Below are 26,115 nucleotides of genomic sequence, written 5' to 3' on the forward strand. Positions count from 1 at the left end.
TTCTTAAATAGCTATTTCACACGATCTCCTCCTTTCTTAAACTTGGCTTCCAAACTCCTCCAATACTCTGAGTTAATGAGCTTGTATCATTGAGAAAAGTAGCAGCAATGAGAGAGGCCACAGTTCCTTCCTTCCTTCAGCACCAACACACTCTTCCTCTGTGGCGTCGTCTGGTCCCACTTTTAAACTATTATCTCCGCGCACATTTTTGGCACATATCTGCATGCTTCACTCCCTTACCCCCTTCAAGTCTCCTTGAAGTCATGTCCCTTTGTCAGTGAAGACTTCTCAGGTCTAACCACACGGTTCATTATAAATCCTACCTCAGAACTTACCACCATCTATACATCTATACATCATAGACCTTATTCTTAATTCTTTGAATCATCCATTAGAATATAAACTCCAAAAGGGCAGAGAATTTTGCCTTTTGTTAATATGATATTCCTAAAGCCCAAGGAAGGAGTTGATACTCAAAAATACTAGCTGAATAAATAATGGACATCTTAAATTTGGTATGGTAAATGTAGACTGCTCTTTCTATTCCCCCAGGCTCCCATCAAATCACTCTTTCTCTGGTTTTTCTCATCTTTGTAAATGAAACCTAAATATCTACCTAGCTATTTACACCAAAAATCTAGGATTATCTTTGATTTCTCTTTTCTTCCTTATGCCTAGTATTGAAAGCATCACCAACAGCAATCTATTATTCATCTGAAATATATCCCAAATACCTAAACTTCTCTTCGTCTCCGTCACCTTAATCCAATCCACCATCGTCTCCCAAATGGACCAGAACAACAGCCTCCTGACTGGCCCCCTTGCTCTATGCACTCCACTCCTGAAACAGTAGCTAGAGAGATCTTCCAAAGACAGAGCAGATCAGACTCTGCCCACAGAAAACTTTCCAGTGGCTTCAGAGTTAACTTGGAATAAAATCTGAATTCCTTATCTAGGCGTACATAACTCAAAATGATCTGGCCTCTGATGACCTAACTTTCCTGGCCCCTCTTCTGCACTAAATCTAGCCTCACTGGCCTTGCTTTACTTTCAAACTGTCAAGCTCATTTCTGTCTGAGGGCCCTATACTAGCTGCTCCATCTGACTGGAAGCTGCTCCATTCATCTCCTGAATTCAAAGACCAAGTCATTCAGATCTAGGCTCTGATATCCCCCCGAGAGAGGCCTTGCTCAACCATACCATTCAAAGTACCTTCTGTTCATTCTGTATCATAAAGTGTAAGCAAATGCTAGTCATGTCCAACTCTTTGAGACCCTATAGACTGTAGCCCACCAGGCTCTTCTGACCATGGAATTCTTCAGGCAAAAATACTGGAGTGTGGTGGATTTCCTACTCCAGGGGACCTTCCCAACTCAGGGATCAAACCCAGGTCTCCTGCACTGCAGGCAGATTCTTTACCATCCACGCCACTGGGGAAGCCCAATCACCCCATTTTAATTCTCTGCAAAACAATTTTTAATATTTTTTATTTAAAAATTAATTGTGATAATTTTCTCCAACAGAAGTTCTATGAGAGGAGGGGCCTTGTCTGTCTTTTTTATCCTTATGTCCAGTGTCTGAAATAGAGCGTAGACAATCAAAAACTACATGCTTGTTTGGATTGCTAGTTATGTGTATTCATGCCAGTTCTAGCTACTGAATAGGTATGGTTTCCAGGAAGTTAACTGATAAAATAAAGAGCATCTGCATATTCTATTTATTTTAATAGTTTTTGTCTATGGTTTTTAAGGACAAGGAGAGACTAAGAGGCAACACGGTGATTCTGTCTTCCAGGACCAACTCTTTCCAAGAGCACGTGGCTTCCAGCAAAGCACCTGCCTTTCTAGGCCTCTATTTTCTTACTGGAAAAATGAATGATTTGGACTCAATGACGTCAAGATCCTTTCCAATTCTGCAGTTCTGTAAGTTTATTATATTCTCTGCCTAAAAAAATACAGACGATTTCCCTATATGTCCTTTGAACTTCAAAAACAGATGTATTTATTGCATCCAAAATACTCTGAGGCTCTCCATGCTTCCCCATGCCTTTGCCCAGGATAGCCACTCTCCTCCTTTCTCCTCACCTCAGTCCTAGCTCCTCGCTGAAGACCCCTGCTTCATCCCACTCATTGGAACCACGTTATAGCTTAGATATACTGCTAAATGTTATTATGTACCAGTCACCTGTCTCATTTAATCACTGTAACAACCTTCTGAGGTAGATATTATCAATACCTTCATTTTGTAAAGAAAGAAATAAAAATTAAGTAAGTTTCCCCATCTCATGAGAATGGTACAGATCAGTTTCATTTATATCCGGTTCTGTTAAACTCCACAGCCAGTGCTATGAGTCTTCATGCTATATTGCTTCTAAATATAGCCAAAAAATTAAAATGGTCAATATTCCCTGCTTGATTTCAATGAGTCCATGTTTTGTAGTTTAAATATTATATGAATAATGAATAAGGGTATGAATAGACGTATGAATAACATCTCTAGCATCAAGGGAAAATCTACTGTAGGATAGAGCATTGGCACTTACTGAGTACCTCCTTTTCATCAAGCATCTTTCTAGGTCCTTTATTTTTTCTTAATTTTTTATTATTATTATTTTCCCTTCCTTTTTCACACTTCCCTAGCATTCTTTGCTGATCCTTGGCCACCTTGCCAGGGCCACTGCCTGTGAGTGTACATTCTGTGCCAAGTCCTTTATACAAAAACTACATGTAGCTGTATCTATATATATTTTATCTTTAATGTTATTGGCTAGAAGTTATCCCTGTTCCACTTTGCAGCTAAGGAGAGTAAGATAGTAAACAGTTCAGAGTGGGTAGAGCTGGGATCTGAACTTGAATTTTCATGACTCCAAAGTCAGACAAGTATCTGCTACATGTCCTCAGCAGTTACTTACAGGGCCTCCCAGTGACACGAGTGGTAAAGAACCTGCCCGCCAATGCAGGAGACATAGAGATGTGGGTTTCGATCCCTGGGCTGGGAAGATCCCCTGGAGGAGGTCATGGCAACCCACTCCAGTAGGCTTGCCTAGAGAATCACATGGACAGAGGAGCCTGGCAGACTACAATCCACGGGGCTGCAAGGAGTCAGACACGACTTAAACGACTTAGCACGGCACCTCACAGCACAGCACACAGTCACCTGAAGACAAGAGGTTAGCTCAGTGGTTCTGAACGAAGGTCAGAGGTATCCCCTAGCAAACATCTGGCAACACTATTCACAATTTGGCTATTACATCTTGGGAGGAGTGCTATGCCATGCAATGGGCAGAGGCCGAGAATGCTTCTAAATATCCTAAACAACCCCCATTAAGACAAAGTCATCCAGCCCAAGTGTCAACAGTGCCAGGTTGATAAATGCTTGAGTAGCTAAAAAAAATGTACATATTGACACTGTGATATGTCATTTCAAATAATTAAAATAATTATACATTTTAAAATAATTAAAATACTATACAACATATATAAACATGAAGGTTATACTTTAGGAATTTCTCATAGCCATCATCAGGGAGAGTAGTCATCAAGGAACTGTGGAATTAGTGTAAAGCCAGATAGCTGAGCTGTTCCTGTGGGATGAACTCGCTCAACAGGGACTGATAAACCTAAGAGTGAAATAACAAAAGACATGCAGGAACTCAGTCTTTAATCACTTCTGGGAAGCTATGAGAAATAAACAGACCAGTAAAGTTACAATGTGATTCAGAAAACAAAGCTACTAAGAGCCATACTTTTAGACTCTGAAATTTTTTTTTTAAATTGAGCACAGAAGCAAAGGTTTATTATTATACTGATAAACAAAATCTACCCAAATGATCATCAAGACTTTTATTATGTCTCCTAAAGTAGACTCTAAAAGTTTTATGAACACCTCAAAGTGGCAAGAGAACTCTTGCCTTTCAACTCGTAAGAGAAAATATACAACGTCTGTAATGTTTCCTTTGTCTCAAGGTAGGTACTATGTTAGACGCTACATTAACTACTTTACTTCTCTCTTATTTAATCCTAATCTCTTTTTTCTTCCAATGCTCCTGTTCAAACATCCAGTAATCTGTTCACAGTCTATTATTTACATTTATGTGATATCTGGAAGAAGTGAGCATTAGCCTATGGAACAAAACATTTATCACACTTTTCAACGTGCTCTCCAAAGGGCCAAACACAAGAATGAAAAGCATAGGACACTCGGATAAACTTCTTTCAACTATATCATCCCCATATCCTCCATTGAACATTTGGCTATGATCTAATTACACAAACATTTCCAGCATTCCAACTTTCACCTGCTTGTAAACAGAACACTCAGCTGAGTTTCTTTCAACTGTATCATCCACACAGCCTTGACACAAAGACTTTTATTCTAATTCCTCATATTTCCAGCATTCCAAGAATTTCTAGGTCAATATCTTCAAAGCCCCAAAGCTTGATCAGTACAAATCCACCTCCAAAACTGACTGCTTGAAAATCAAAACAATATAGAAAGGCAACACTGACTCTAAACCTACCACACTTAAAAAGGTATTTTTATGTTTCCAGGTGTCCCTCCCACGTTGGACCATGAGTTTCTCCACAGACAAGCCTATCTCTTATTTTGACAACAATCATTATAACAATGTACTTGATCGCTCAGTCGTATCTGGCTCTTTGTGACTCTACGGACAACATCCCACCAGGTGCCTCTGTCCATGGAATTTTCCAGTCAAGAACACTGGAGTGGGTTGCCATTTCTTCCTCTAGGTACAATAACAATACTAGCAACAAATATTTATAAAGAATTTATTCTGTGTCATGCTCTACGTGCCTTTAAAACATATATTTACTTATTTGGCTGTGCTAGGCCTTAGTTGCAGCACATGGCATCTTTCAGTTTCAGCATGTGGGATCGAGCTCCCCTGACCAGGGATTGAAGTCAGGTCCCCGGCACTGGGAGTGCTGAGTTTTAGTTACTGGACCACTAGGGAAGTCTCCAAGTGCTTTTTCATAATTTACCTTCTCTTATCCTCTTTATCACCCCCATGAAGTAGATACTATTAATATCACCAATCCTTTTTTATCATAGCCCAGAGAAATTATATCACTTGCCTAGAGTCATACAGCTTGCTGGAAGTGAAGATGGGAATCAGATTTAGGAGGCTTGATTCCAAAATCCTTGTTCTTAGAAACCACTAAAGGCTGCCACTACGTCCATCAGATTTACAAGCTTCATCATAAAGGCACTGTGCGGACATATCCAAATTGAGGGACATCCTACAAAATCCCTAAAGAGTGCCCCTCAGAACTCTTGAAGTGAAAAGTAAAGTGAAAGTGTTAGTCACTCAGTCTTGTCTGATTCTTTGTGACCACCTGGACTGTAACCCACCAGGCTCCTCTGTCCATGGAATTTTCTAAGGCAAGAATGCTGGAGTGGGTAGTTATTCCCTTTTCCAGGGCATCTTTCTGACCCAGGGTTTGAATTGATTCAAATGTATTCTTTTTAATGGCTGAGTAATATTCCATTGTGTATATATACCACAGCTTTCTTTTCCATTCATCTGCTGATGGGCATCTAGGTTGCTTCCCTGTCCTGGCTATTATAAACAGTGCTGCGATGAATACTGGGGTACATACGTCTCTTTCAATTCTGGTTTCCTCGGTGTGTATGCCCAGCAGTGGGATTGCCGGGTCATATGGCAGTTCTATTTACAGTTTTTTATGGAATCTCCACACTGTTCTCCATAGTGGTTGCACTAGTTTGCATTCCCACCAACAGTATAAGAGGTTTCCCTTTTCTCCACATCCTCTCCAGCATTTATTGCTTGTAGATTTTTGGATAGCAGCCATTCAGACTGGCGTGAAATGGTACCTCACTGTGGTTTTGATTTGCATTTCTCTGATAATCAGTGATGTTGAGCATCTTTTCATGTGTTTGTTAGCCATCTGTATGTCTTCTTTGGAGAAATGTCTGTTTAGTTCTTTGGCCTATTTTTTTATTGCGTCATTTATTCTTCTGGAATTGAGCTGCAGGAGTTGCTTGTATATTTTTGAGATTCTTTGTCAGTAGCTTCATTTGCTATTATTTTCTCCCATTCTGAAGGCTGTCTTTTCACCTTGCTTATAGTTTCCTTTGTTGTGCAAAAGGTTTTAAGTTTAATTAGGCCCCATTTGTTTATTTTTGCTTTTATTTCCATTACTCTGGGAGGTGGGTCATAGAGGATCCTGCTGTGATTTATGTCAGAGAGTGTTTTGCCTATGTTCTCCTCTAGGAGTTTTATAGTTTCTGGTCTTAGATCTTCAATCCATTTTGAGTTTATTTTTGTGTATGGTATTAGAAAGTGTTCTAGTTTCATTCTTTTACAAGTGGTTGACCAGTTTTCCCAGCACCACTTGTTAAAGAGATTGTCTTTTCTCCATTGTATATTCTTGCCTCCTTTGTCAAAGATAAGGTGTCCACGGGTGCATGGATTTATCTCTGAGTTTCTATTTTGTTCCATTGATCTATATTTCTGTCTTTGTGCCAATACCACACTGTCTTGATGACTGTGGCTTTGTAGTAGAGCATGAAGTCAGGCAGGTTGATTCCTCCAGTTCCATTCTTCTTTCTCAAGATTGCTTTCACTATTTGAGGTTGTTTTTTTTTTTTTTTTGTATTTCCATACAAATTGTGAAATTATTTGTTCTAGTTCTTTGAAAAATACCATTGGTAGCTTGCATTGAGTCTATAGATTGCTTTGGGTAGTATACTCATTTTCACTATATTGATTCTTCTGATCCATGAACAAGGTATATGCAGGCAGATTCTTTACCATCTGAGCAGTCATCCAAAAAAGGAAAGGCCAAGAAACTCAAAATCTAGAGGCACCTAAATTATGAGTAAGTGTTAGGTGGTGTCCTGGATGGGGTCTGAGACAAAAAAGACCTCTGGTAAAAACTAAGGAAATCCCAATAAAGCCTGGATTTTAGTTAACAATGAAGTATCAATATGGGTTCATTATTTGTGACAAATGTATCTTAAGACTAATGTAAAATGTTAAGACAAGGGAAACTGGGCAGGAGGAGCATACTGAAATGCACAATATCTTTATAACTTTTCTGTAAATCTAAAACCATTGTAAACTAAATATTTATTAAAATTCATTCTTTTTCAGCAATCTTTTAAAGGATTTTAAAATTTTTTAATATGCATACAAGTCACCTGAGGTATTGTTTAATGAAGATTTTAACTGAAGCTTTAAAGAGGGGCCTGAGACTATGCATTTCTGAGATACACCTGGGTGTTGCTGATGCTTAGTCCATGGACCAAATTTATAAGTTGCAAGGCTTTAAAACAAGGAATGGTGTCATCAAGTGTGTTTAGTTCAACTGAATAAGAGTAATGGGTTATTTCCCAGCAGTAACATTTTCAGTGGAAATATCTCATAGGCAATTCTTTTGACAGAAAATCCTGAAGGCTTAACTGATTTTCATTTCAGTGAATATAAGGCCTCAGGGTTAAGTTCTGAGGAAAGCTAGCCTGTATCACTATCACCTTCAGCACTGAGAGAGAGAGAGAGGGAGGGATATGTGTGTATGCATATGCTTGTTTTTAAACCATTAGACAAGAGACTTGGCTCTTGAGGGCTTCCCTGACAGCTCAGTTGGTAAAGAATCCACCTGCAATGCAGGAGACCCCAGTTTGATTCCTGGGTTGAGAAGATCTGCTGGAGAAGGGATAGGCTACCCACTCCAGTATTCTTGGGCTTCTCTTGTGGCTCAGCTGGTAAAGAATCCACCTGCAATGCGGGAGACCTGGGTTCAGTCCCTGGGTTGGGAAGATCCCTTGGAGAAAGGAATGGCTACCCACTCCAGTAATCTGGCCTGGAGAATTCCATGGACTATATAGTCCATGGGGTCACAAAGAGTCGGACACAACTGAGTGACTTTCACTTTCACAGACCAGAGACTAGGAGTTCTGAATGTATATATGGTAGAAACGTGTGGACAGGCAACGTCAACACCTCCCAGAGGTGGTGTAATACTCCCTGGTTCACAGACAGGCATCTTACCAATTACAGTTCAGTCCTGGTAGCATTTGATTCTCAGTCACTCAGCACCTTCTCTGCACAAGGGGCCACAGAAGAGAAGGACTCACTGGGCAGCAGTGTATATATTGAGGGACAGGGAGAGAGAGGGCTGATATCAGCTCTCTGAGATACTACAAAATTAAAATCCCACAAATACAAAAAATAATACAGTGTTTCCCACCATGTATTTTGTGAAGCATTACTGCTATAAGATACTTCCCCAAAATAGGGATTTATAGTCAGATAATTTTGGAAAAGACTCATCTCACAAATGGACACAGGGTTTAACTCCAGTGATGTTCACTGCGGTATTGTTTACTACAGCAAGTGACTGTGGACAAGCTAAACTAATGGTTCATCAGTTACATAAATTGTGGCAATTATTACAATGCGATACAGCATAACCATTAGAAAAATAAGAAGCGAATGGAAAGGCAATCATAATGAAGTCTCAACACAAATGGTTATAAAAGTCAAAGCACACTGTGATGTCACTTTGTTTAAAAAACATATATTAATGTTTACAGGGAAAAAGATTCAAAAGAAAAGCACTAAAATGTTACTAGTGGTCCACTCAGAGTGGTATGACCTCATCAAGTAAAAAGAGGTGGCAGAACATCCGTGAGGTCAGAGAGATCCAAAACTAGAGGTTCTGCTGCTTGCCTTGAAGAGCAGCTGCCATGCTGTGCAGAGGTCACAGGGCAAGGAATGATGGGCTATCTCCATGAACTCAGAACAGACCCAAGTTGACAGCCAGCAAAAAAGCAAGGGCTATAGTCCTACAACCTCAAGACTCTGACAATTCCAAAACTGGGGAACTAAGAAGAGGACCCTGAGCCTCAGATAAGATCACAGCCCCAGCCAACCCCTACATTTCAGCCTAGTGAGAGACTCCGGGAGGACATAGCTACCTGAACCCATATTCCTGACCCACAGAAGCTATAAGACAGTATACATTATTTGAAGGCCTCAAATTTGTGGTAACTTGTTATGTGGCAATAGAAAACTAATACAGTGGTAAATAACAAACCAGAGAAGTATTTGCCACATTTAGAAGAAAAGAATTATGTCAGCATCGGTATTCAAATTATTGTTTTTCAAATAATTCAAATTCTTGAACAAAGGTTCAATACAAGTGCACAAATGAAAATGGACACTGGCCAGAGACAACCTAGACAGGGACATACAAGCTGAATATCAACCCTGCCTTAATAGATAAAATCCTCCCACAGATTACTAAGAATAAGAAAAACTCATTTGTAAAATAGGAAGACATGTAAAACAGGAAGACGTTGTCAAGGAAATTCAAACGGCTAAAAACATAAAAAGTTAGCATCTCATTGGTAATTATAGAAAAATTAAGACAATGAAACGCTAATTGCATCTACAAAACTCACAAATTAAAAAGAATAGCTTCATCCCATTATGGTTGGGTATGAAAAATAGATATTATTCTTCTGGGTTGTAAGAATATAAATTAGCACAAAGCTTTAGAGATAAATTTTGTGGGATCTATAAAAATTCTATATGTGCATACTTCTGGATCTAGCAAAACCAATTTTAGATATGTGTACAGAAATGGATACTGCATGAGGAATTTTATTTTGTACATTATAATTTTTCATCTTGCCTATCTTCTTGCCTTAAACTCTAAGCTACATCAGAAACTCATGTTAGGAGCTCACAAAATATTTGTTGAATGAATAAGTGATGTTAATTGCAAGTTATAATTATAATGGGCTTCTCAGATGGCACTAGTGGTAAAGAAAGTGAAAGTCACTCAGTTGTGTCCAACTGTTTGTGACCCCATGGACTATACTATACAGTCCATGGAATTCTCCATGCCAGAATACCGGAGTGGGTAGCCTTTCCTTTCTCCAGGGCATCTTCCCAGCCCAGGGATTGAACCCTTCTTCTGCATTGCTGGTGGATTTGTTACCAGCTGAGTGCACCCACCTGCCAATGCAGGAGACACAAGAGACACAGGTTCAGTCCTTGGGTTGGGAAGATCCCCTGGAGGAGCACATGGCAACCCACATGAGCATTCTTGCTGGAGAATCCCATGGACAGAGGAGCCTGGAGGGCCAGTCTGTGGGATCACAAAGAGTCGCACACAACTGCGTAGACTTACACACAGACACACACACTGCTATAATAGCAAACTAGCTTGATCACGTACAACGCAATGCTATGAATTTCATGTTAACTCCTGAACTGACTTAGAAAAAAGCCCATGAGATACTGAGGAATAAAAAAAGCAAATTGCAAAGCAATATTATTACGTAACTTATAACAGAAATGTGCAAATATTTATTTTCATATATATAAGAATATACATAAAGAAATGGATAGTTATGTATTCAAATTATTAACAGTGGTTCACCTCTAGGTTAATTTGTTTTGGACACTTCTCAGAATTATTTTTATAAGAGTATATTTACTTTTGCAAATAATAAAATTAATGAAGTTCAATTCTTAAAAGAAAACTTGCAATTTATATATTTACTTCCTTAGCCTCAAAAGTTCTACTCATCTTATTTCTTCTTAAAATAGTATTCTTAGCCAGGGACCAACAGTTACTTATGGGCTGAGTGATGGGGTAAGGGAAGACTGTTGTCCCTTTGGAATTATTAAAATATACATATATATATATTATTATAGTTACATTTTTTTCATGTATTTTTATTAGTTGGAGGCTAATTACTTTACAATATTGTAGTGGTTTTTGCCATACATTGACATGAATCAGCCATGGATTTACATGTGTTCCCCATTCCGAAAAATAAAAAATAAAAAAAAATTAAAAAATATTTTTTAAGGGATATGGTCCATAGGAAGAAGGGAATGGCAACCCACTCCAGTATTCTTGCCTGGAGAATCCCATGGACAGAGGAGCCTGGCGGGCTACAGTCCCTGGGTCACAAAGAGTCGGACAGGACTGAGCGACTAACACACACACAGTCCACAGAGCTTAATGAGAGTCTCAAAGATATCTGTAACGCAGGATCACTGACTCCGTATCTAACCCCAAACCTCCCACAACTGCTACCAATTTCCTTTCCTTTCAGAGAAACCATGGTCAAAAAAAAAATCACAGAAGCAGAGTCTTTAACCCACCAACTCTTGACTAACTTTTGACCTACTAACTTTTAAAGAGACAAAATGAAACTCCATGAGCATCTGGGGGAATTCAGTACACAATGATTAAATATCGCACTTCTATGCCGGAATTATCAAACTGTTAAGGATGCAAAGAAGACAAACCTCAAGCCTGATTTTCACAGAAACTCAGCACTCACCATTTTCTTCATGGCAGTAATCAAAGCCTGCCACACTACATCTTCGAAAAACCATCTTATTCTCAGTGAGGGTTCCTGTTTTATCAGAAAAGAGGTACTGAATCTGTCCAAGATCCTCAGTGATGTTCAGGGCTCGGCACTGAACTGTAGAACCCATTTTCTCATTGTAGAAATCCACATCGCTTTGAATAAAATATATCTGTCCAAGCTTCACAATTTCAATGGAAACATAGAGAGAAATAGGAATCAAGACCTAAGAAGAACCAAACAATTTAAAAACGTTAAAGGGAGAAAAGAAAGAATGAAAAGCCATACAGAGCTAGGTAAGTAGCAAAGATCTTAAACCTGTATGATGAGCTCAACAGACATTACCTGTAACAGAATGATCATGGTCCAGAACATATAGAAACCCGCCAACACTGGTGATGTGGTATGTCCATCCGGCTCAGGGACATTAAAAAAGGGTATGTTTTCATATCTGCTCAACCAGATTCCATGACCTTTCAAAAAATGCACAGACATCAAAAGGATGCTATGTATATGTTATGCAAATATAAAACTTTATTTCTAAAGAGAGACGATAGTATTTATTTTGGTTGAACACCAGGTGTTTGAGAAACAAATTCGAATTCAAAAGACTACATGTTCTCCTGCCTCTGTCTCTATCTCTTTACATCTCCTCCCAGGTCCCTTTACTACTGTGGCCACATGTAATCAATTATTAATGCTTTTCAAATTAGAGAATGAGAGAGATGAAGATGTGAAGAAAATAATTATTGGCAAATAACCACCCCCACCTACTGGAGTCAAACTTAAATTCATAAATATCATTTTGAAAATATAATACTTTAAAATGAATATCTTGAGGGAAAGATGTCAGCAAATAATCAAATTCCACCTACCCAATGCACCGGTTAAGCACATTATCGCCAGAAGCAGGACACACCAGAGGACATCTGTATTCGCTCTTCTTTCCAATTTGCTGCGCTTGTATCTTGGCCCGCTGTTGTTCAGCATTGCTTTGGTTTCATGGCCTACATGGGTGACACAATATTCAGAATATGTGGAAATTAAAGCCAAGTAGCAAATATCATATTTTTAAATCTCTCTGGCAGACAATTTAATGAAAAGTAGTTATGTAATACACTTGGTTAAATTTAGTTTCCCTTCATGATCCATTTAGAAAAACAGAGGGATCGGGTAGAGAGGGAGGTGGGAGGGGGGATCGGGATGGGGAATACATGTAAATCCATGGCTGATTCATGTCAATGTATGACAAAACCCACTACAATATTGTAAAGTAATTAGCCTCCAACTAATAAAAATAAATGAAAAAATAATAATAATAAATTAAAAAAAAAAAAAGAAAAACAGACGAATGATTATCAAGACAAAATTTCCTTTCTGCTGCTAGAGATTGCACTTGAATAAGTAGAAAATGTTAACACTTGCAGAAAAGCACAGAGGAGATGATGGTGAAAAGTCAGAAGTGTAACCAACCTGCATAAACCACAATGCCCATGACAGCCTCTGTGTTTCTAATGGTGCATCCTCTAAGTAATAAATTCTCTTTACTGAGACCCACGCGTTCTTTGTTGGAATGTTCTCTATAAAAAAGACAGCATGTAGATTTATTTTTAAATAGCAAAAATGGGAATGTAAAAATAAACACTATGAATTTTGAGTTTTCTTGATTAGAGTATAAAGTTAAGCAGTTCACAGGAAAAGTTTCAAATCTTGATGTACTTGCTCTAGTTATTTCCCACTTTGGCTGGGAAAAAAAGACACAACAGGTTTCTAACACTGTTTTCTATCATTCATTGTTTGCCAACTACTAGTACTACAAAAACTAAAAGATAATCCAAATAAGAAAACTACTTTCTATAGTAGAAACTGAATTTGGGAGTAACTTAATAGCTGATGAGGGAAAAGTTCTTAATGGAATCAGAAAATTCCTACCTCGGCCCTGGTGAAATCAAGGATTATCCTTGGGTAATAATAGTGGCTACTAAAATTATTAGGTAGAAGGCTGGTGGGGAACCTTATAATGAAAGGGTAAGGCTGACAATACCCATCTTAACATAACTACAGGACATCAAGGCCTCCAGAAGTTTAGGGACAGAAACTGCTCATCACCCTGGGAATCTAATCAAGCTTCTACAAGCATGAATCAAACAGGGGTCTGTGGCATCAGGGGATCTGTGAAGCCTTTGAAACTGTATACGATATTTCCCTGTGTGTGTCTATGTATGTACATTCATACACATTTGTCATTTTCTGGACAGTATTTCTTTCATCAGATTCTAAATGTCTGTGAAGAGTTTTCAGGAAACAAGGCCAGAAAAACATGTTAACTATCACCCAAGGATGCAGTTGGCCAAATCTATGAAATCTGCAGGGGTAACCTCTGCAGGCAAAATGATCTGGTCTATTTAACAAGTGAGTGGCATGTGGGGGGCAGGGGGAGAGGGGGGAGCTGGGGGAAGGGGGCAGAAGTGGTGGAGGGACTGGGAGGGGAAATTTAGAGACATACCAACTAAATGCAACATGTACACCTTTGTTTTGATCCTGGTTAGAATATATTAACTATAAAAAAACTTGAGACAATTAGAGAAATTTAAACAAAGGCTAGGTATTAGATACTATCAAGAAATTGTTCTTAATTTACTTAAATGTTATAATGATATTATGACCTTTTCTATAAAGATTTTTTGTTGTATATTCATAGTGAAGTATTTACAGTGAAATGATGTGATGTAGGGGCATATAGGGAAGGAAGTAGGAGGAGAGCAAATTATAAAATAGCTAAAACTGGGTGAGGGCCCATGATGTTCATTACACTTCCTACTTTTGCATATTTGGAAACCTTCTGTAATAAACAGTTTTAAAATAATCAAATTAATCACTTGATTAAATTACTATAGTGGTAAAAATGCAGAGCAAACTCGTTGGAAACATTTTAAAAATAAGGAAAAAGTCAGGTATTTCACATATTTTGTGAAAACGCATACTAAATTTCAGCATTAAGGTCAGTTTATTTTCTAAGCAACAGACTTCAGTCTATGAGTTGTTTCCTCTTTGTTATATATAGGGAAATTGTCAGTGTATCTGCTATCCATGCTATCTTGCAAGGAAAAGAAAAAAGAAAGCTCTTCAAGAGAAGTTTGAAGAGCTTTCCTACTCTTCAAATGAGGAAGAAAACAGACAAATATGTTTTGTTATTTTACTCCTCTAACTTGCAAAGCATTTTCTTTTAAGAGGTGTGTATTTACATTCCTTCATATATATGGGTTTATGCACAAAGAGAGACCCATGAGGTCATAGTCAGAACCAGCAATGTCCTTGGGTTTAACCTAATTTTATCAATACTTCCTGGATTTACAGATGAGGAAATTCAATCCCAATATTTACATTCCCATGTAGCATTCTCAGGCTTGATTAGGCTCCTTAACAACATAGCATTTATTATTCCTAGAACCTTTACAGGAACAGATATAATATACAAAAGCATCAGTTACAAAATTTCTTAGTGTATTAAGATTTTTACCCTGGGATCCTCATTTTTCACCATTACATCACAGCCCAACTTTTATCTTGATTGTACTGGCTCCAAATTCTAAACACATCCTGCACTCGATGAGTGTGTATTTGGCACGTATGATATGGGACCTTCAGATTCTGTGCAAGACACGGACTGTCTAATTACAGCCTTCATCCATTCAAGAGCCTATAGAACATGTACCATATGCCCAGCACACCCACCTGAATGCTGAGAACAGAAAAACAAACTTAGATAGTCTTGGCCTCTGTGGTTTAATGGGAGGTGATCCATATAGAAATGTCCAAGTATAATAACAATAGTATAGTTATTATGATAGAAATCTGACATTCAGCATACAACATGGGCACAAACAGGGAAAAGTCAGGGCGACCTGAGAGTAAGAGCGTCAGAGGAGCCATCAATAACTCAGACAGTGAGCCTGAACACCTCAATTTCTGTTCATTTTAGAAAATAGGCCACAGAGCAGGAAAAAATGTAAGGATCTAGTTCAGCAGATAAAAACCATTTCACAAAAAATTACTGCATCCACCTGGGCTGACTCTACTAAATACGCATGCTCTGACTCAGATTCTGTGCAGAGTACTACATTCCAGACCACACAGAAACAGACTAAAGTTCTATTCTTTTCTGTCCAGAATTGTGCCAGAACATAGTCCGAGCTTGTCAGGGGAGTCAGCGTTCCCAGTAAGGGGCTGTACAAACTGGACCCTAAGGTATTTTTTGACCTGGACCTCAGGTGTTGGAAGTCCAGGTCAGAAAAAATGACAACCCCTAAATCTTCCAATTACAACAGGAAATTGTATCAATAGTCAGCAGTTGAGAAAATAATACTAGAAAATGATTCTTCTTAGACTTATGAGCATGTTTCTGATGGCAGGATCACCAGCTAACTTCCCTTCATCATCTCGCCTCTCTATGATCTCCTGTATCACTCACCTACCCTCCAAACACACTTAAACCACTTATGACTCCACAAACGCACTGTCATCTCCGGCCCCTCTGTCATTACCTGTGTCGGTCCTTCAACCTGGAACGTCAGTCATTCTTTGTGTTTAGTTGTCTGCCTGGTATCTCCTTATTTTTGATGGCTGAAGTCTGGCATTATCTCTTTATCTGGACTAAATCCTTTCCCTTTTCCAACTGCACAGCTTCCTGTCCCTCCCAACATCCATCTGTACCAGATGCTACTTAAAGATGCTACTACTACGTTCTAAACTTCCATCTTGACAATTCTCTAAAATTTTAAACAACTTGATTGAAGAATAACAAGAGTCATACAGTAAATACATGTACTGTACACACTTAAAATGCAAAATTTGATGTTTTGACATGTTTCCCCTGTGAAAGCATCACTCCAATTAGAAAAACGAACATATCCATCACTTTCTATGGTTTCCTGACATGTTTCTGTAATCTTTTCTTCCTCTCCTCCCTCTCCCAGGCACCCACTATCTGCTCTCTATCACTCTGAATCAGCTTTCTTTTTTGAGAAATTATATAAATCAAATCATACAGTATATATTTTTTTTTGGTCTGGCTTCTTTCACTAAACATCATTTTGAGATGCATCCATGTTGCTGCATATATTACTAGTGAATTCCTTTTTGTTGCAGAGTAGTGTTCATTGTATGGCTCTATCACTTGTTTATCCATTTACCTGTTGATGGAATATTTGGGGCCATTACAAATAAAGCAGCTCTGAAAATCAGTGTCCAGGTTAGTATACGGGCAAGTGTTTTCCCTTGAGTAACTACTTACAAGTAGAATAACCAGATCATAAAGTAGGTGTGTATTTTAATTTTTTAGGAAACTTCCAAACTATTTTCTAAAGTGATCATGCTTTTTCCATTCCCACCAGCAGTATATGCATATTCTAGTTTCTCTACATTCTTGTGAAAAGTTGGTATAGTCAGTCCTTTTAATTGAGGAGTTACACTCCTAAGGCTTTAACTTGCATCTTTTCACACAGATATCTATCATCCATGTATTGTCTTTGGTGAAGTGTCCAATATTTTCGATCATTTAAAAACTGTATTGTTCATTTGCTTATTGAACAATAACCAAATAATAAAGACATTTTATTTAGTAATAAAGAAAGACATATATTCCGAACACAAGTCCTACATGAGATATACACACTGCAAACTATTTTCTTCCAGTTTGAATGAAAACTTATGTTTTCATTCATTTAGCAGTGTCATTTGAAGATAATAAGTTTCTAATACTGATGAAGTTATTTAATTACTTTTGTCCTTTTATGAATTGCACTTTTGGAGTTATACCTAAGAAATCTTTGACTAACACAAGATAGCAAAGATTTCCCCTATGTTTCCTTCTAGAAGTATTATAATTTCAGGTTTACATTGAAGTATCTTGGTGATTAATCTTGGTGGTGAGACGTCTGTGTTGAAGTTTATTTTTTTGAATATAGATGTGTAATTGTTGTAGCATTATTAGTTGAAACAACTAACCTTTCTCCACTAAACTGCTTTTTCATCTTTGTAAAAATCCAGTTGCCCATAAATGTCTGGACCAGTTTCTGGACTCTAATCTACTCCATTGACCTACTGGTCTATCATTGTGTCAAAAACAAAATCTGGTGGTCTTAGCCATCCACATCTGTTCTTCTTTTTCAAAGTTGTTTTAGTTAGATGGTTCTATCTCTATATAAATTTTTAGAATAAACTTGCCAGTTTCTAAAAATGAAATTTAAAAAAGGTGGGGGACAGGCTTCTCGGATAGCTCAGTTGGTAAAGAATCCGCCTGCAATGCAGGAGACCCCAGTTTGATTCCTGAGTCAGGAAGATCCCCTGGAGAAGGGATAGGCTACCCTAGAATTCTTTGGCTTTCCTTGTGTCTCAGCTGGTAAAGAATCCACCTGCAATGTGGGAGACCTGGATTCGATCCCTGGGTGGGGAAGATCCCCTGGAGAAGGGAAAGGCTACCCACCCCATTCTGGCCTGGAGAATTCCATGGACTATATAGTCCATAGGGTGGCAAAGAGTCAGACACGACTGAGCGACTTTCACTTTCAAAAATAAAAAACTTTGTTGGAATTTCAATTGGGATTACACTGAACCCACAGATCAATTTTGGGGGAAAAACTGACAACACTGAGTTTTAATGCATGAACAACAAATGTGTCTCCATTTAGTTACATCTTTAGTTTATCTCAACCATGTTCAGTGGTTTTCAACATGTAGGTCTTTCATATCTTTTTTTCTGGTTTACTCTTAAGTATTTTTTCTGATGCTATTATAAATTGATTTTTTTTAAGTTTCAATATCAATGTTCTTTGGTATGTACAGAAATACAATTAATATTTTTATATTGATCTTATTCCCTACAACACTGCTAAACTATTAATTCCAGTTGCTTTTTAATAGATTTCATCACATTTTCTACAAAGACCATCATATCATCAATGAATAAAAGACAGTTTCACTACTTTATCACTTGCTGCTTTTATTTCATTTTCTTTACATTAGCTAGGATCTCCTTGAATAGAAGTGGTAAGAGATAATATTCATGTCTTGTTCTTGATCTTAGGGGAAAGATGTTGAATCCTTCACTGTTAACCACTCCAGTATCCTTGTCTGGGGAATTCCCATGGATAGAGGAGCCTGGCAGGCTATAGTTCATGGATTCAAAGAGCGCCAGGCACGACTGAGCAACGGAGCACACGGCACACGAAGCTTGATGCTGGCCGTGTGGCCTTGTGGGCGCCCGTCAGCAAGACGGGAAAGCCTCCTTCTGCTGTCAGCGTGCAAAGACGGAAGTTAGATTTCGTCAAAGTTTTTCTATGTCCAGGAGATTCTCACCTGGTGTTTCTTTTTCATTTGTTAATTATGGTTTGCTAATATTATAAATTACATTGTTTGATCTTCTAATGTTAAGCCAACACCACATTTTTGGTATAAGTCCTACTGAATCATTATTACTTTCCTCTTTATATATTGTTGGGTTTGGTTTGATTTGCTATTAATCTGTGTAAAGTTTTTGCATCTATGTTCATGAGGGCTATAAATCTTCCTCTAAATGTCTCTGTATTCATTTGGTATCAAGTAATGGCATCAGGATGATTCTGGTGTCAAAAGATGATTTAGGAACTTTTTTTTTTCTCTGCCATCCTCTTATAAGATCACCACTATGAAGTAGGTCTAATTGACTTCTCTTAAACATCAGGAAGGATAAAAAGAGTCAGTAACTTGGATCAAAAAATAAACCACTTAAGTGGCAGAAGCCAGCCAGAATCAGCTAAGGCCCTAAATTCTAGCTTCCATTGGAAAGGGATGCAGACGCCATAGGAAGCCTCCAGATGGACGCTGTTGTGAATTCCCACACATTTTCTTAGATGTGTCTCAAAGTCATTGGCTAACTTTTACCAGCTGAGTTGCCCACCTACTCTGATTCTAATAGGACAGCAGGACACCATCCTGTCATGTCACTTAAGCTGCCATGTCTGTCCAAACACTTCTTCCAAATAACTACATGTCTTGGGCTTAACATGGAGCTCATGTAAATCATTCATATATTACTGAAAGAGATTCCAGGGTTATTTTGAGAACAAGATTTCGTTGTTGTTTTAAAAATATACAAAGGTAAATATTTATCAAATAATTAAAATAAGCCAAATTTATAGGTGGCTTAACTTACAGCCTTTAGTGATTTAACTTGGGTATAAGAACACAAAAGTTTTGTGTTTTTTTTTTAAGTTAAATATAACTGCAATATACAATTCCACTCACACCCACAAAGGAAAGTCTTGTATCACTCACAGGAAGCCTCGGAATCTGTTGAGGTCATTGTTTGGACTTTCACATTCTATCCTACTGGAGAATTTCTCAGGATCAACTTCAGAGTCCTAAAAACATATATATTTGAAAAATTACCACACAAAAATTAAAGGTTAAATCTTGAGATTTAAGTGTTTATCCTTTCGCCAATTAAGATAAAACCAAGGTATTCATGTCACAAAATATATGTCACAAATTGCCCAAATGAAGGAAAGTACACACATAATTATGAATAAATAGGTAAGATGAGAATGATCCTAGAGCATTAACAAACATCTTCAGGTGATGAGAATGTCTGAACCGTACACTGAAATTCATGCAGGACTCCCTGCATGAGGGAGCTTCTCCTACAAAACACATTCTTTTATCCGGGAGACACTGAAAAGCTGAAAATACTTTTCTTATTGTTCTTTAATCATAGAGGTAGTTTCTGAGATTAAGTGTATATCCACACACACACACACACATGTATACATGTAATACAGGCTTCCCAGGTGGCACTAGTGGTAAAGAACCCACCTGCTAATGCAGGAAACATAAGAGGTACAGGTTCAGTCTGTGTTCGGGAAGATCCCCTGGAGGAGGGCACGGCAACCCACTCCAGTATTCCTGCCTGGAGAATCCCATGGACAGAAGAATCTGGTGGGCTACCGTCCATCGGGTCACAAAGAGTCACACACAACTGAAGTGACTTAGCATGCATGCATACATGTATATAAGTACTCTGAGCATGCATGCATTTAATCTCAGCAAATTTTATTTAAAAAAGTAAATCTAGATATATCTCACAAAATTCTGTAATAGGTCAAAAAATAATTTTAAAATGCTTTATAAAATCAACAAGTGAATAAACAGACTCTTACAGAAAACAGGCTTCTATAATGCATGGATTCACTAAGAACAAGCCACATCAACCTTATATCCTTTCCTTTTTTATATGGTGTTTTGGACAATAAGATAAATGCTACTGATATATCTCAAAATATTGATATGTATATCAGCAAACATTTGAAAAATATGAGCCATATGATCGTGTGATTTGTCTTGCTAATAATTGATATTTACTGAGTTCTTCTAATGAGTTAGAATCTATATTATGCCCTTTAAACATCTTAACTATTTTCTTCTTCACTAGATACTATAATTAGGCCTAATTAACAGATGAGGAAAGATACACACAAAGAGGACCAGTAATTTGCTAAAGGTTTCAAAACAAGAAGGTTTTTAGAGTCGGGATTATAACTGAGGCCATCAGAGTCTGGAGAGCTTACCCTTAACTGAATGTAAAGTATGCTGATTAATCAACTGGTATCACCCCTCAAAGTAGGTATTCAGTGGTATGTACTTTCCAAGTGGTAGAGTATTTTTACCAATGTTTTAAGTGTGAAAATGCTTACAAATGTGACAATGACAGGAAGTTGAGAGGCATAACAATCACAGAGGATCTAAATTAATCTACAGGTAGAAAGATGGACTTAATGTGACAAGATCGAATTTACCAAAGATAAGGATATTATGAGGTTATTATATTTTTGGTTTGTAAGAAATGTGATTTAATAGAAGTTCAAGTTAAAAAAAAAAAAAAAGTTACATTTTAAAATACCTCATTTTAAGTGCTTCCAGAGAAAGGAAAGGAAAACGGATAGGCACATTGCATGATGTTTTTATATGTATATTACTTCATTTTGTCATACAACAGGCTATGAGGGAGGTGTCATCATTTCCACTTTAAGATAAATGAACTGAGGCATAAAGTGTTTAAGTGACCTCCCCAAAACCACACAATAATTAAATGACAGAACTGTTTTAATTTTACTGAAACCTGTTAATATAAATGCAAAGTTCTTATTTCCCTCTCCACAGCACGTGAAGAGTCAGAGCTCTGTGGCATGAGACATTATGAAAGTCTTAAAAGGCCTTGATACATAAGTAATTGACAAATTTTAGGAACAATGACCAAATGATATCTCCAGCTTTAATAAAACAACATACAAATAGAAGCTTAAGAAAAATAGAAGTTGATCATCATTTCTATTACAAAAAAGTTTTCCAAAACTGTTAGCTTTTGTAAATTCGATTACCATAAATATGTGATTGTCAGAATGAAATGTCTGAACTCTGAGGTCATTATATCCTATTATCTATGAAATATGACATACTTTTACTGATATCTGGAATTACATGAAGCCCTCGAGACTTCTATTTTGTAAAGGTAAAAATAAATTTGAAACATCATTTTATCTATACGTGTGAAAATGAGCTCAGTCATCTTCTGAAAAGAAAATGTTATTTTTTTTATAGTATTTTTTTCCAGTTGAGCTATTTTTTTTTATTTTTGAAAAGAAAATGTTAATGTCACCAACGGAGAACACATTTTTTACCTGCTCTGCATATCTCCGAACCACCTGCTTCTGTTTTAAATTGCTCTCTCCATCAAGACCAGAAGTCTCAATGTGACAGATTCCATCTGGATCAGTGGAAAAGAGTAAAACCATATCTGCAGGAATGACCTCATTACAGGAAAGGTGAATAAAGTCCCCAACAGTAACATCTTTCCAGCATCTGTCCACATATTTTTTCTCTTTCCTAAAATTGAAAAAAAAAAAATGTTTAAAAAGAATCTCAAGCCCCAAACTCACATAATAGCTTTGTTTAAAATTTTAGTTTATAAAGTATTAGGATGATTTTAATCTGTTAAATGCTAAAAGGGGAAGCCAGAGAATCTGTAAAACTTAAGTTCCACAACTTGCTTCATCTGAAAATTTAGTTACTAAGAATGCAAAAGATATTTTATCAATTCTCTTTTTCCTGTGAGATTTTGAACCATTGTGTTAATTGAGTAATTCTGGAATAAAATTAACACTGGAGGGTTTATTCACAAATGAAGCAATTCCTGTGTGCTCCCATGTCAGATATCAAGGACCCAAAAGTGCACAAGACACATTATCTGCTCTTGGAGAGCTTCTCAGCTGGCAGACAGGATGAGTAAAATAAACTCAAAAGATGTAAAACAAACACCCAGACAGTTAAAAAACCACTATACCAGCATATTAACACCTGCGGTGTATGTATCCAGTCACTAAGTTGTGACCAACTCTTTGCGGCCCCGGAGACTTTAGCCTGCCAGACTCCTCTGTCCACAGGATTTCCCAGAAAAGCATACTGGAGTGTGCTGCCATTTCCTTTCCCAGGGGATCTTCCCGACGCAGGGACTGAACCCCTGTTTTCTGCATCTCCTGCACTGGCAAGCGGATTCTTTACCACTTGAGCCACCTGGGAAACCCCATCAACACCCCTAATTATCATTTAATAGAAATACTGGTTAAAACAGTTCTGAGTTGGCTATAGCTGATCCCGAGAAAGGAAAATGAGAATTTTTAACCCGTTTTGAAAGTGCAGTTTTTTCATTCTATATATTCAATTCTTTTTAAAAGAAAGGCACATTAATTGAGGTTGATTTGCCTTAAATGTCCTGCTTTGTGTTAAAGTTTTACCAAAGTTCTCATGGCTTTTCATAAAAAATGGCATGAATTGGATTCCACAAAGCATTTTCCTTAAGAGTAGAATAGGAAGTTTGTATCATAGAAAACAGTGTAACTAGTTAAGCAGCATTTCGCATCCAATGATTCCAACAAGGTCTTAGAAAGATCTGTCTCATTTCCTTATTGTCTCCCATGTATCTGTAAAGACTAGCATTTGTCATAAAAAGGCACTTATTTTTAAAGTAAAGATTTATTTTCTATTATGGAGCTAAATATTCAAATTCGTTGTCAAGAAGCTTAGGAGATAGCTATATTCTAAAAGCTATATGACCTATATATTAAAAATGAATGCATCATATTAAATAAAAATGCCACATTAAGCCAACACATATACTTCTGCTATGCAGAATTATATTTTTATTTCAAGAAATAATTCATCCAAAGGGCTACCTAAGAAGAATATTTTCAGGATATATTCTCCCAAAATACCTTATGTACAAAGTTGAATCCAACTAAAAGAATTCCTTCATTACCTGAAGAGTCTGCTAGTTCACCACAAAAGATAAACCAAGTTTGCTTTAACAATTTTTCTTTAGTGTTTGAATATATCAGTTTACTCTTCCATGGAAGGAAGAAACGGAAGACCCAAAAGGTAGGCAAGAATCATATTTTGAAGGTTCAGTCCTATTGCCATTTCCAGAAATAAGGATTTTCATTTCAAAAAAAAAAAAAAAAGAATGGAAAATCACTAAAGGTTCATAGAAGAATATGATCCTATTTCTACTTGCTAAGTCCTGCTACAGAGTAATGGATGGACTGCTGGGTGGGTGGCAGGCTGGCTAGAAATAGGAATGGCAAGAAACCAATGGAAAGATATCGAAATAATTCAGGGGAGGGATAAAGATGATTACAATCAAGACAGTAGCAAAAAGGATGGATAAAATGAGATTAAATCAAGACATATTTGGGTATTAGAGACAAGTATTCTGATTGATTATACACAAAGAAATTATCAAGCATGATGCTGTGGTTTCAAACCTTCATGGTGAATGGTATTTTTTTACCATGTCCCAGATTTTAGAAGTAACTGGATGCATCATGGGGAAGATAATAAATCTAGTTTGAAAAGTTTTAAGTAGGATGTAAAATTGAAGAGGTCCAGCATTTTGAGGGTTTTGATCAGAAGTTCACAATAGTACCTACAAGTCCTAGGCACAGAGAGCAACCGACAGCAGATAGGGATATGAGATTCCTTAGGGAGAGAGACTTCAAGGTGACAGAGAAGTGAAGCAAGATTCAAGAGGAGATGTCGGAGAAATCAAGAAAGAAGGAAATTTCAAAATATTTACACTATTTACAACAGCCAGAACATGGTGGCCACCTAGATGTCCATCAACAGACGAATGGATAAAGAAGCTGTGGTACACATACACAGTGGAATGCTACTCAGCCGTAAAAAGGAGCGGCTTGAGTCAGTTCTAATGGAGGAACCTAGAGCCTGTTATGCAAAGTAAGTCAGAAAAAGAGAGAAATGTTGTATACTAATGCATATACATGGAATCTAGAAAGATGATACCGATGAAATCATTTGCAGAGCAGCAGTGGAGACACAGACATAGAGAAGAGACTCATGAACACGGTGGGCAGGGGGAGGGAGAAAGGAGCGGGCAGTATGTGTGGAGACAGTAACGTGGACACTTACATCACCACCTGTCAGCCAGCCAGCCAACGGGAATTTGCTGTATGCCTCAGGGAACGCAAACAGGGGCTCTGTAACCCCTAGAGAGGTGGGATGGGCAGGGAGATGGGGGGGCTCGAGGGGGACGGGACATATGCATCCCTGCGGCTGATTCATGTTGATGTCTGGAAGAAACCAACAAAATTCTGTAAAGCAATTACCCTTCAATTAAAAATAAATAAATAAAAATTTTTAAGGGAGTCATCAGAGTAACAAAAGCCACAAAGGGGTCACGTCTGTGGTACGTGGTTATTAGGAGGTCTGCTATTAAGTAGAGAATATGAAATTGTTGACATGGAGAGTGAAGAAGAGAGTGAGACCTCCAGTGGGCTAAGGCATGATTAGAAGTTGGAGGAGTCTCTTTCATGAAGTTTAGCTCTGAAAGGAATAAAGGGTGAAAGCACCCACTGCAAGGGAAGGGAAGGCAAAGGACAATAAGGATGAAAGAGCTGGGCAAGAAAAAAAATGAGAACCGGTCACACACACAGCATGCAGGGCAGAAGCCCGTGGAGAAGGCGAGGTGGGGGGAGAAGAGAATGGAGAGTGCTGGTGGAAGCTATTGAGAAGTAACACGGAATGGAGGTAAGAACGCAGATGAAAGGACTACCATTACAAGGAACGGACCTGCTGCTTCATGTAAAGTCAGAAGAAAGCAGGTGAAGACGATGTGAGAAGAAACTCAGACACCTAATTCATGCTTAATGACCTCTACTTTCTCTGGGAAGAAAGGTATAAGGAAAGTTGCTGACAATCTGTGAAAGTAGGGAGAGCAGACAGACGTGAACACTAGGGTTAAGGATTTTATTTTTCTTTCAAACCTAATAGAATTCTTCTAAGGGAAAAGTTTACTTACTCTCCACTTTACACTGGGACAAAACCCAAATGAGGTTAATTTCACAACTGAATTAACTTTACTATTCCCCATTTGGAGTTCATACTAGATTTTAAAAAGTAGCTAATTTCCCCAATAGCTAGCTATGTCTGTGCTTAGTTGCTCAGTGGTATCCGATTCTCTGAGGCCTCATGGACTGGAGCCCATCAGGCTCTTCTGGCCATGGGATTTTCCAGGTAAGAACATTGGTGTAGGGTGCCATTTCCTCCTCCAGGGGATCGTCCCAACCCAGGGATTGAACCTGTGTATCCTGCATTGGCAGGCAGATTCTTTACCACTGAGCTATAACTGAC

The 26,115-nt window shown here is 37.9% G+C and overlaps 1 protein-coding gene across 2 annotated transcripts in view; it reads right to left on the reverse strand.

Moving 5' to 3' along the window:
- Positions 1-26,115, reverse strand: part of ATP10D (ATPase phospholipid transporting 10D (putative)) — a 123,826-nt gene that overhangs the window by 50,643 nt on the left and 47,068 nt on the right. For both annotated transcript variants that reach the window (XM_043438341.1, XM_043438340.1), the window contains exons 4-9: positions 22,092-22,296; positions 19,693-19,778; positions 12,853-12,959; positions 12,255-12,386; positions 11,725-11,852; positions 11,353-11,605 (exon numbers count right to left, since the gene is read on the reverse strand). In XM_043438341.1, the coding sequence (XP_043294276.1) occupies positions 11,353-11,605; positions 11,725-11,852; positions 12,255-12,386; positions 12,853-12,959; positions 19,693-19,778; positions 22,092-22,296 (911 nt within the window). The remainder of the gene's footprint in view (positions 1-11,352; positions 11,606-11,724; positions 11,853-12,254; positions 12,387-12,852; positions 12,960-19,692; positions 19,779-22,091; positions 22,297-26,115) is intronic.

This window comes from Cervus canadensis, chromosome 19 (assembly GCF_019320065.1).
Source record: "Cervus canadensis isolate Bull #8, Minnesota chromosome 19, ASM1932006v1, whole genome shotgun sequence".
In the NCBI taxonomy this organism is placed as follows: Eukaryota; Metazoa; Chordata; class Mammalia; order Artiodactyla; family Cervidae; genus Cervus; species Cervus canadensis.